The following is a 12596-nucleotide window of genomic DNA, read 5'->3' as shown; positions in this document are numbered from 1 at the left end:
GCAGTTATACTTGAACCACAGACAAAAGTCTATGGTTAGAACGTTCAGTTTGAGAATCAATGTTGGTGCATTACTACCATCTAGTGGTGGGAATGAGGGGTGGAAAAACCTTGAATGCAATTGTAGGCCTATGCAATGTGAGAATGGTGAACCCACTATGTGGGGGCTGTTAAATATCATTATCAATATCAACCTAATGTCAATGCAAGTATAACTCTTGTATGATTAATACATTATTTTGTAGATGAAAAATAGTTTCTTGTGGGTTAAACTAAGGTTGCACTGCAGTCTATTTAACACACTTCATTAAGGGAGTGTTAGGCCTGACATAGCCTCGGAAACCCAGACTTTTATTTTGGCGATAGGAAGAAAGAATAAACAAAACACACAAGAAAACCCCTTTTTTTTCTTTCTTGCAATGTTAAGCGAGCTTGTAGTTCTGCTATTGCCAAATGTTCACCTATTATGACATATTACCCGTATAGGGACCCTAGGGTTCATGTGGTTAAATAAGTTCAAAATGTGTGTTATTCAAGAACTATATTGTATTTACAAATTGCATGAGCAAAATGAGCAAAAATCTCTCCAGCCATAACAATCAAAATCAACAGATGAATAAGGTCAATAGGCTTTAGATGATTACATACAGTAAGGGGGAAAAAAAACATTTATTTTTCAGAATGATACAAATTAAGACGTGAAGACGATAGAGGAAAAAACAGATACAAGATACATTATTTATGTACCATTTATGAACTATGAGCATGAATATTACCTTCGTAAAAGTGCCTTGTATAAGAATGACTGGGTTTCCTTAGGACTGGGTTTCCTTATTTATAAAACTATTAAAAGAAATGTATGTACACAATGTAAAAAAGTGAATACAAAAACAAGAAATGCACAGTTAATTGCAGAGTTGATAGAAAACGAACGCTTAGGGTCTCAATCCTTTTAAACAGGATTCTTTCGCACGTCTATCAATGCATTGTTTGAGACTAGTGGTCCAATGTTCAGGCTGGATCGGCGAGAGTCGCGAGACTCTCTGCGGGACTTAACCAGGGGAAGTGATGTAACTCCTCCACCCCAGGGTGCCGCCGTCGCCGCTTGAACGACACGATTAAGAGGCATCTCCCCCGCGGCGTGAAGCCGCAGCTCCTCCATGACCCCGGGTTCCTCCGTGGGGAGAGAAGAGCGCCGCCACGTGGAGGGGAGAGGGGTGTTCACCAGCTCCCGCATCTCCTCCCTGGACTTGGGGGGCTTCTCAGCCTGCCCTTCTCCTCTGACCTCCTCTGCTGGGCTGCGGCTCAGCCTCTCCACGCTGCCAACACCTGCTGGTCTGCCATCAGATACCAGCCCTGTAACAAACAAGTGCTGTCACGATTAGACATTTCAGTTGACGATTGACGATTTAATTGTTTTTGGCATTGGAACACGTGCACTGTGCACATGGGGGGGGGGATCACTGTCCGCCTCCTGTGAATCGTTTTATTTTATTTTTATTTTGTTCATTTTTACAACTTTAATTCCTGTTCCACACACACACACACACACACACACACACACACACACACACACACACACACACACACACACACACACACACACACACACACACACACACACACACACACACACACACACACACACACACACACACACACATATTCTCTTTTCTTTGTTGAAAAATAGCATTAATAGCAGTACTTTTGGAAACTGTTTGAAAATGTATGAACATTTTTCTACATGGAAACAATTCTGACGTTTATGCAAAAATAATGTATAATTGTAACAAACAAGGAACCGGTTATGGAGACCGTCTACTCTATACCAAATGATTGATTGATTGAAGGCTTTATTAGAAGTTTGCATAGGAAAATGTACAGTTTCATGACGGTACAGTTCACTGGTACAAGGTCTACTAAAAGGAGATCCATGAAAAGACTAAGCTTATTTCAACAGGAAACCATTAAAGTATCTCTCAAGTTAATTCCTCACCACACCACACTAATAATATTACCTTTGGCATGTTCCTTTGGCTGTGTGACTGAACCGCAAAGCTCCTTCAGTTTGCTGCTCAGCTCCTGGTTAGCTGTTTTGTAGTGGTTCAGTTCCTTACTGAGGTTATGGATCCATCCCTCATAATGCCTCTGCCTTCCTGCAAGACCCTCATCCATTTGCTCTGTGAGGGGAGAGAGCGCATACCAGGGAGTATAAACACAGTCCCAGCTTTAAACACTTTCTAACTGCTGTTCCCATTTTGGGCATTCAAACATTTTCGGCACGGTTAGTGGCATTAGCGCTTCGCCTCACAGCTAGAAGGTCTGGGTTCGATTCCCGCCGGGGGAAGCTGTGGGCGCTGGGGGCGTGTTCCTACCTCCGCGTCATCAGCGCCCACACCCTAGGTGGGGTTGGCGATAGGGCCTTTCTGTGTGGAGTTTGCATGTTCTCCCCGTGTCTCCTAGGGTAGATGCCCTCACAAAAACATGCAGTAGTCCTGGTTTCTATACTACCTCCCCCTAGCCAGCCAGGTGCTCCCCAATTCCCCTGGCGCGGCAGGGGGAGAGCGGAAACCAGGACTACAGGTTAGGTAGTTGGCACTGGGTGAGAAAATGGGTTGCAAAAAACGTGGGATAAAAATATATATTAATATATTAATATTAATATATATTTTCAAACTAAACGGAAATAGGTTGTAGATCGGCTTTTCTTTCATTCTGCATTTCTGCAGAATATAGAACTTGTGCAGATGATTACGCAAATGTCAAAATGAAGGACAAAAACATATGGAATGCTAAACATGATAGCAGGCACATTGACTGTTGACTAGGGTTGGACACGGTAACCGCCGTACCGCGGTAAACCGAGGTCTACCGCGGTGTCAGTGTGCTTACCGCGGTAAAAAAAAGACAAAAAAAAGTCTATTTTTTATTGGAAAACAAGCGAGTTTTAAAACAGGGGAGAAGCGAGGACCGCATGCGCTCCATGCCGCTCTGCTCTGGGCCGTGTACCACAGTTTGGAAGCCACATACGTCACTCTCACTCTCAGAGACACAGACAGTCACTGCTGCTGCCTGCGTAGAGGAGTACAGAGCAGCGTAAATTTCTCTGTAATCCACACGACACAAGGATGTTAATACATACCTTGTGTTGTGGCATATCTTTTTTTATTCATACGGATTACTGGCGGAGCGCGGGCCGCGTGGACTAAAACCGAAAATGAAACTATTTTACTTTTTCCATCGCGTCGCACGTTGTGCCCGTTTGGCGGCGCGTCGGAGATTTTATAACCTTTTCTGTCAAGTCTTGTAACTAAAACCTGTATATAGCAGCACTCAATCACTGGGATTTGAGAGTTGAGACGTGACGTGAGTTTACAGAATCACTGTACACGATCTGACTACCCGTCCTCTTCTGGTTTGTTCACACAGCTGTTTGTGTCTGAAAAGCCTACTAGCTAGCCTACGTTACTATGGTAACCCGACAGTTTAGATCTAAAAGCTCAGAACGCGTCGTGGATGCAATGTGTTGTGAGCTTGTAGATCTGCTCCTTTCAAAGCCATACCCGCTGTGCTGTACGGAGAAGTATAACTCGGGCGGTCAGGCTGTGTCGCCTCTCCACTGTGGAGAGGCGACTTTAGGGAAGATGATTGCAATATTTTGGCTTATCGCCGAACCTTAATTAATAGATACGGGGGTGCGGTAATTACCGCAGTACCGTCTGTAAATGGGAAGACGGTAATCGCGGTAACAAAATGTCGATACCGCCCCAGGCCTACTGTTGACCCACTGATGCTTTCAACTCCCAACCTAACCTAAACCTTAACTGACAGCTAACTTTTATAATTGGTCACATGCAAATACCCACCCCGACATTGTTGCAGTAATAGCTGCACGCTCCGTTCATGCTCCTTCTGCTGTTGCGTGAGTCGTCGATCCGTGTCTAGCTGCGTACGATCCAGGGCATTCTCTAGCCACTGCACCAGCCTCTGCTGCTCCTCCGCCCGCATTTCCAGATCCGCCAAGGCCAGCTGGAGTTTACGTTCCTCCTCACGAAGACACACCACCTACAGTCCACAAATTGTCAAACATTAGCTAAGAAAGAGGCAAAGGGTTTGAAATTAGCTGATTGGAATAAGCTCTATGAGACTATAGGATTTCCAAAACCTGAAAGATTTTTACAATTACGCCAGCACTAACCTTAACACATAAACGGCCCTTTAAAAATGGCTGCCAAAGTGCCAGGATGCCAAATTCACCCATAATAACAATAATAATAATGCACGCCCATGCAGAGATCATGCACCACATGTTTGCACGCCGTTCACAGCTTTCAAAACAATCCGCTTGGAAATTCGTCCAGGTATTCATGAGATAGCAGCCATTATGTTTTCTTCAAATGTAAACAAACATGGCTGCCAAGTTTGAAAGATGGGGTTGGTATGGGGGTCAAACATGCAATTTTGCGATCATGCCTAGTAGATATAAGTAAAAAAAACAACAAAAAAACAACGTGAATAACTCTGTAAACTCGTGATAGAGCAGTCAATGAGTTAACCCAACATCTCCAAAAGGAGATGAAATAAAGGGGCCTCTTCTTGAACTATTATAAATGAAGAAAATCAACAACTACATACTACATACACAGACCTTGTCAAAGTACTTGCACAGAAGGGCTCTGGTCTCAGAGGCAGATAGATAACTGAGCTTGGCCATGAGGTTCATTTCCCATTGGGAGAGCATGCTGGCAGAGGCCCTCAGCTGTCTCTGCCTTTGAGTGATGGCCTCATTCTTGTACTCGATGGCTGCATCTAAAGCCTCGATCGCCTCGTCCAACTGGAACAGGGTCCGCTCCTCCTGAAGAGACAGATGGGGCAACACGCATTACTGGATATTTGAACTGCAGTTATATTGCTCGCGCGCATGCACACGCACACACACACCTTTCTCCCTCTAAACGACACAATAGACCAAGCCTACTGTGGCCTTAAAACAAGAGGTCACAGTCTTTAGGGTCATCAGTGATCCAAAGGGCACTGATGGTTGCCTCTTCATTTTGCACAAAAACAGATTATAAAATCTTAATGTGGAAAAATGCAGCTGCCTCATACCCCTTCTCCTACTTGATAGGTGATGGCCAAACTTTAATATAACAATCAGGCTCCCGACCTCTTAGTTGCAACCGAAAATGCCCAAACACCAAACAGAACACCTGCTGTTTCCACTAGCCAACCTTCATATTAGTGTATGCAAGTTACAATACTTAACACTTTTGCTAGAGCTGCTCAGTGCTGATTACATGCCCTTTCCTTAGTAAACAATCAAAAGAATCAAAAGCTGTGAAAGAGAGAGGCTCACAGTGGACACAGTGCCATTAGTTTTCATTCTGTTGTTGGTCTAAGGCAGGGTTCCCCAATAGGCGGCCCGCGGGCCATTTGCGGCCCATGGGGGGCTACTGTCTGGCCCCCACCAACCCCAGTAATAATGGTGGTATAAGAGCAGCAACAACACTAGTATATCGTCGTTGTCGGGTGGAAATCTCATATCTCCAAATTTGTACGTTCTTTCGCAAATCATACAAGGCTGTTGCACAAAAGTAGTGAAAACAGCAGATCTACAAGCACACAACGCCTCGCGGTGCAAGGCGTTGTGTGCTTGTAGATCGGCTGTTTTCACTAGTTTAAATCATTTTTAAAATGATGAATGCAAAACGAATGGTTTTGGACATACAAGATTTTCACCCGACAACGACGATATCTGAACTGTCGCAGTCGCTGTCGCTGGAGTAGCGGGAACGCCCCCTGCAATGTTGTGGCCCTCGGCTTGGTACCCTAGACATAATTCGGCCCTTGGGGAAAACTAATTGGGGAACCCTGGTCTAATGTCTGACCTCCGGGGAGAGCAGGTTACCCTGCCGAAGCTTATCGTCCAGCTCCACCCTCTGTTTCAGCAGTGTGTCCTTTTCCTGCCGCAGGTTGTTGATTTCCTGTCGGACCTGCTGGGAGTCCTGTGCACTGCTGCTGCGGAGGAGGCCGTTCCTCTCGCTAAGCTCCCGCTCCAGAGACTCTATACGGCCAGACAGGGTCACCAGGTCCTTACTGAGGGCCTGCAGGGGGAGGGGCCAGGAGCAAGTTAGAATCAGGGTTCCCACACATTTTTACCAATTCATTTCTAAAACGTTTCCAAAATATCTAACCCAATTTCCAGGACTATAGAACAATAATTCAGCTCAATAACAGGTCGCTTACTCCTATGCGCAATGCCCAAAGACAGGTAGTGTATGCCAGTGGTTCTCAACCTTTTCAGGCTGTGACCCCCGAAATAATCATATTTTAACTGGGTACCCGGCACCCTGACGAGCAGTAAGAGTTGAGGAATTTTGTATAACACGTTTCTATTTTGAAAATAGCAGATCTACATGCTCACAACGCCTCGCGTTGCGAGGCGTTGCGTTGCGAGGCGTTGTGAGGCGTTGCGTTGCGAGGCGTTGTGAGCATGTAGATCGGCTATTTTCACAATTTCTGTCTCTAATATTTGACAATTTGGCAATGCATAGCTATTTTTTCCAGGACCTTCCAGGACCCTTGATCAATTCCAAAACTTTTCCAGTACTGGAAAAATATTTTTCTAATTTCAAAATATTTTTCAGGAATTCCATGACCGTGGGAACCCTGAAGTTAGAATTGATACGCAAACATTTCCACTCTGAATGAAAGGCGTATGTATGTGTGTGTGTTTACCTGGCTGGAGCGGAGTCTTTTGGTCTCCAGTCCGCTGCGCTCCTGCAGCAGAGCCTCCTTCTTCGCCAGGATCTCCTCTCTTTTAGTGAGCTCTCCTTCCAGGTCCTCCAGTCCTCTCCTCTGTTCCAGTACACGCTCCATCTCCTCATCCAACCAGCGCTTCTGCTCCTCGATCTTCTGCTCACGAGTTGACACACACACACACACACACACACACACACACACACACACACACACACACACACACACACACACCCACACACTTAGTTTTCATAGGTTTGTGGGGACATTACATAGACTTCCATTCATTTCCTGTGGCCTTACCCTAACCTCTATCCCTAAACCTAACCGTTGTGGGGACCTACTATTTGGTCCCCACAATGTCTATTTCTCCAATTCTACTATACTTGTGGGGACATTTGGTCCTCACAAAGTAATATAAACCTGTACACACACACACACACACACACACACACACACACACACACACACACACACACACACACACACACACACACACACACACACACACACACACACACACACACACACACACACACACACACACACACACACAGTACAGTTCAGTTCAGTACATCTTCATGACACATAGCGTTGCTCAGAAGTCTAAATAAAATATTAGTGCTCACCTGTTGCTCCTCTAATGAAATGACAGAGCCATTACTGCCACTGCGTCTCTGTTTTTGGAAGGCAGCTATCTCCTCCGTCTTTATACGCAGTATTTTCTGTTGCTGCTCATTCTTTATCTCCAGTTCCTAAAAGGAGAGATAGTATGGTGCACAGGGGATGACAATTAATTGATTAAACCTGCCATATATTGCAAATATTTCCATGAAATCAATAAAGTCATTGAGACTTTTAGGCTGGTTTCACATTTCGTTACTGTCGAGCATAACAAATACATATATATATATATATTTTTTTATTATTTCTGTAAATGAAACAAGAGTGTCGCACAATGCCTCGTATCGTGATGCATTGTGGACATCAAGATTGACATTTTTAGAATTATAATAAAAAAGGAACGGTTTTGGACATACAAGGTTTCGACCCAACAGCAACGATTTGGTACAATTCCTTTGAAACATGCCATAGTACAATTAACCCTCCCACAGCAGTCTGCTTTCACATTAGAAATACTTTTCTGTACCCATACAAATGATCTATCCCATGCAGGGTTTCCTGCAGGAAAAAGTCTTGACCAGGGGGGATGTCATGGCGTGCGCCGAAAATTTTTGATAATTAATTAATTAATTCGAGTAATTAATTCACTTCATTTTTAATATTAATTCTTATTTTTGCCCTATAAAAACACATGAATGTGCCCACAATTCGTGCACAGATGATGCACTATGCATGTACACTCTTTTCACAGCTTTCAAACAAAAAAATCCGCTTGGAAATCCGTTCAGGCATTCAGGAGATACCAGCCCTTATGTTTTCTTCAAATGTAAACAAACATGGCTGCCATGTTTGAAAGATAGGGTTGGTATGGGGGTTAAACATGCAATTTCGCGATCGCGATCATGCCTAGTACATTGTTGGAGGTCCAAAAAGTTTTTTTGAAAAAAAAAAAAAAAAATTTTTTTTTTTTTTTTAGACCCTTGGGGGGGCGGGGGGGTTTTCTGGCCGGGCGGGGCGCCTGGCCTGTAAAGTGCTGCAGGAAACCCTGCCATGTACGGTACACTAGTGTTCACACTAATCAAAACATCTGGCAAGTGGAGTCCCTGGTGTGAGTCCACCCCAATGTGGTGGACTCTTCCAATCAACAATTGCACTGGTTGAATATAACTGCTTCCAGCTTGAACAACTTGAATGCCACCCTCTCAAATCGTGCTTGCAAGACTTGTGTGGAATTGCTAACATCTGTTCACTGTAACCAATATTTGAATCTTCTCTGTATAATTAAACAATACAATAACCTTACACTGCAGCATAAAGCATAACAATTCCAATTGGCAAAACTGACTAAACTGAAGTCCCTATACATTACCTTTATCAAATTTAAATGTAGGCATTTTACAGACGCTCTTATCCAGATTGACTTACAAAGTGCAAGGAAGGTGGAAGGGCCACAGTACAGTACATATGGAAAACAAGGGCTAAAAAGTAACTAGGAAGTAAACAATGTATCAAGCATCAATCTAAACAGTCGACAAGAAAGAAGTCCAGAAGCAAAGATAGTAAGTGTACCAGTAAGACTCCCTAATCGGGAGATAAGCGACCGTCAGGTCGCAGTGTGTTTTTAGGGCAAAATGTGTAGGAGCAGTGTCCAAAAAATGTGTTTGAAAAAATATATGCGACAGATCCATGTTGATGACATGAGTGTAGACATACACTGTGTACCGATTTGCGTAATTTTAGGGCAAAATCTGTAGGGGCAGTGTCCAAAAATGTGTTTGAAAAAGTCGGCCTGATGGTGGCGCTATATGGGACAGATCAATGTTGATGGCATGAGTGTAGACATACTGTGTACCGATTTGCGTGTTTTAGGGCAAAATCTGTAGGAGCAGTGTCCAAAAATGTGTTTGAAAAAATGGGCCTGATGGAGGCGCTATATGGGACAGAGCCATGTTGATGACATGAGTGGAGACATAGTGTGTACCGATTTGCGTGATTTTAGGGCAAAATCTGTAGGAGCAGTGTCCGGACGGTAGGGTGAGATAGAGAATGAGATGCTAGACACGTTAGTGTGTGTTGTTCAGATACATGCTTGGTATTAGGGTTGGAGGCGGTAACCGCCGTACCGCCGTACCGCCGTATACCGAGGTCTACCGCGGTGTCATTGTGCTTACCGCGGTAAAAAGACAAAAAAAAGGTCTATTTTTTATTGGAAAACAAGCGAGTTTTAAAACGGGGGAGAAGCGAGGACCGCATGCGCTCCATGCCGCTCTGCTCTGGGCCGTGTACCACACGTTGGAAGCCACATACGTCACTCACACACAGAGACCTGCAGTGTACACAGTGCACGGCTGCACGCAGGGCATAGATAGAGTACGGAGCACAACTCTTTCTCTGTAATCCACTCGACACAAGGATGTTAATACATAGGCTACCTTGTGTTGTGGCATATCTTTTTTTATTCATACGGATTACTGGCGGAGCGCGGGCCGCGTGGACTAAAGCCGAAAATGAAACTATTTTACTCTCTCCACCGCGTCGCACGTTGTGCTCCGTCCAGCGGCGCGTCGGCGATTTTATAACCTTTTCTGTCAAGTCTTGTAACTAAAACCTGTATATAGCAGCACTCAATCACTGCGATTTGAGAGTTGAGACGTGACGTGACGTGACGTGACGTGACGTGACGTGAGTTTACAGAATCACTGTACACGATCTGACAACCCTTCCTTCAGCTGTTTGTGTCTGAATAGCCCAAGTAGCTAGCCTACGTAACTATGGTAACCCGACAGTGCAGATCTAAAAGCTCAGAACGCATCGCGGATGCGACGTGTTGTGAGCTTGTAGATCTGCTCCTTTGAAAGCCAGACACGCTGTGCTGTACGGAGAAGTATAACTCGGGCAGTCAGGCTGTGTCGCCTCTCCACTGTGGAGAAACTATTTTACTTTCTCCGTCGCACGTTGTGCTCCGTCCAGCGGCGCGTCGGCGATTTTATAACCTTTTCTGTCAAGTCTTGTAACTAAAACCTGTATATAGCAGCACTCAATCACTGCGATTTGAGAGTTGAGACGTGACGTGAGTTTACAGAATCACTGTACACGATCTGACAACCCTTCCTTCAGCTGTTTGTGTCTGAATAGCCCAAGTAGCTAGCCTACGTAGCTTGCCTACGTTACTATGGTAACCCGACAGTGCAGATCTAAAAGCTCAGAACGCATCGCGGATGCGACGTGTTGTGAGCTTGTAGATCTGCTCCTTTGAAAGCCAGACACGCTGTGCTGTACGGAGAAGTATAACTCGGGCAGTCAGGCTGTGTCGCCCCTCCTTTTGGGAAGATGATTGCAATATTTTGGCTTATCGCCGAACCTTAATTAATAGATACGGGGGTGCGGTAATTACCGCAGTACCGGCGGTAAATGGGAAGACGGTAATCGCGGTAACAAAATGTCCATACCGCCCCAGGCCTACTTGGTATTTTGCTTACTTGTCATCTGAGTTGCTTTGTGGCATAAATCACACACAACTTGTTGACCCACTAATTAACCATGTTGTTGACAAATGTTCAAAGAACGTACTGCGACCTTAAGTGTCTCAATAAGAGTCTGCTAAATGTCTAAATTGTTGGGTGAAGGATGATTGAACGGTAGCCTGGCTAGGAGGCACATAATACTGCCACCCTGCCATACTGGCAGGTTATGTTGCGACACCACCAGAAGGCTGTTTGTTCTCCTGAAGTGGACGATTAATGTGTCGGTGTTGATGGTGTTGAGGCGAAGCCACACCTTGACTCTGTGTGTCCGTCGCTGCATCTCGGTCTCTAGACGGCGTTTCTGCTGGCTCTCCTGACGCAGCCGTCGCTGCAGCTGTTCCTGCTGCTGCCTCATGCTCTGCACGCTGCGTTCCAGCTCCGTCACCCGACGTTCGCTCAGCGCAGGTAGGCAAGCAAGCCGAGCGGTGTCCCTCTGGCGCTGGCTGAGAACCTAACAAGCAATCACACACACAAACACGTTGCTATTCAGATATGATACCCAAATCAAACTTCTGCTTGCCCTGAAGGCCATTCGTGGTCATATTAGCAGGGCTCCCACACATCTTTACCAATTAATTTCCTAAACCTACTCCTATGCGCAATGCCCAAAGACAGGTAGTGTATGCCAGTGGTTCTCAACCTTTTCAGGCCGTGACCCCCGAAATAATCATATTTGAACTGGGGACCCCGGGACCATGACGAGCACTAAGAGTAGAGGAATGTTGTATAACACGGTTTTATTGTGAAAACAGCGGCTCTACATGCTCACAACGCCTCGCGTTGCGAGGCGTTGTGAGCATGTAGATCTGCTATTTTCACAATTTCTGCCTCTAATATTTGACCACTGTTTAATTTGTCATTTCAGGGGTATTAACAAAATCAATAACCAAAGACAACGCATAGATATTTTTCCAGGACCTCCCAGGACCCTTGATCAATTCCAAAACTTTTCCAGTACTGGAAAAAAATATTTTTCAAATTTCAAAATATTTCCAGGAATTTCATGACCGTGGGAACCCTGTATTAGGTAGGAATGGACAAAACAATTTGAATATTCAACGTGTTAAAGAGTCGAACCTGAACTTTGCTCTGAGCGGCAGCTATCTTCCTGCGACACTCCTGTGTCCGGGTCCTGTCTGTAGCGCTGCTCTCCTGCTCCTGCTTCTCCAGATCCTGCAGCTGTCTCTGGGCCTCCTGTAACTCCTGCCGCGCCTGCACAGCTTCCCCCTCCAGGGCAGAGATCTTATGGCTGTACTGCCTGTTCAGGGCTTGAGCATCTTTACCTTTTATGACGCACGCGCACCGCACACACACGCACACGCACACACACACGCACACACACACGCACACGCACACACACACACACAGTTATAACACTTCTGTTGCCAACCCCGAGTTTCCCGAGTTTGGGCCGTGAAGAAAACATTTTCTTTTTCTTCAAAATATTTTTTTTTTCAACAAAAAAAAATTGGATGGGATAGGCATGATCGCGAAATAGCATTCTTTCAACCCATTCCTTCAAACATGGCAGCCATGTTTGTTTACATCTGAAGAAAACATAATGGCTGCTATATCATGAATGCCTGAACGGAATTTCCAAGCGTATTTTTTTGTTTGAAAGCTGTGAACAGCGTGCACACACGTGGTGCATGATCTAGGCATGGCCGTACACGATCCGTGCACTATGAAT

General features: G+C 45.1%; 1 protein-coding gene across 1 annotated transcript in view; it reads right to left on the bottom strand.

Annotated features, from left to right (window-relative positions):
• Positions 1-776: 776 nt before the first annotated feature.
• Positions 777-12596, bottom strand: part of kif7 (kinesin family member 7) — a 38449-nt gene continuing 26629 nt past the window's right edge. The window contains exons 12-20 of the mRNA XM_080729982.1: positions 11984-12189; positions 11160-11357; positions 7388-7513; positions 6738-6914; positions 5888-6103; positions 4648-4854; positions 3866-4064; positions 2018-2179; positions 777-1355 (exon numbers count right to left, since the gene is read on the bottom strand). Of these exons, the coding sequence (XP_080586108.1) occupies positions 952-1355; positions 2018-2179; positions 3866-4064; positions 4648-4854; positions 5888-6103; positions 6738-6914; positions 7388-7513; positions 11160-11357; positions 11984-12189 (1895 nt within the window). The 3' untranslated portion in view covers positions 777-951. The remainder of the gene's footprint in view (positions 1356-2017; positions 2180-3865; positions 4065-4647; positions 4855-5887; positions 6104-6737; positions 6915-7387; positions 7514-11159; positions 11358-11983; positions 12190-12596) is intronic.

Source organism: Nannobrachium achirus, assembly GCF_963921795.1.
Source record: "Nannobrachium achirus genome assembly, chromosome: 7".
NCBI lineage: Eukaryota > Metazoa > Chordata > Actinopteri > Myctophiformes > Myctophidae > Nannobrachium > Nannobrachium achirus.
The sequence above is the reverse complement of the archived record's forward strand: the minus strand, read 5'-3'. Positions and strand labels throughout refer to the sequence as shown.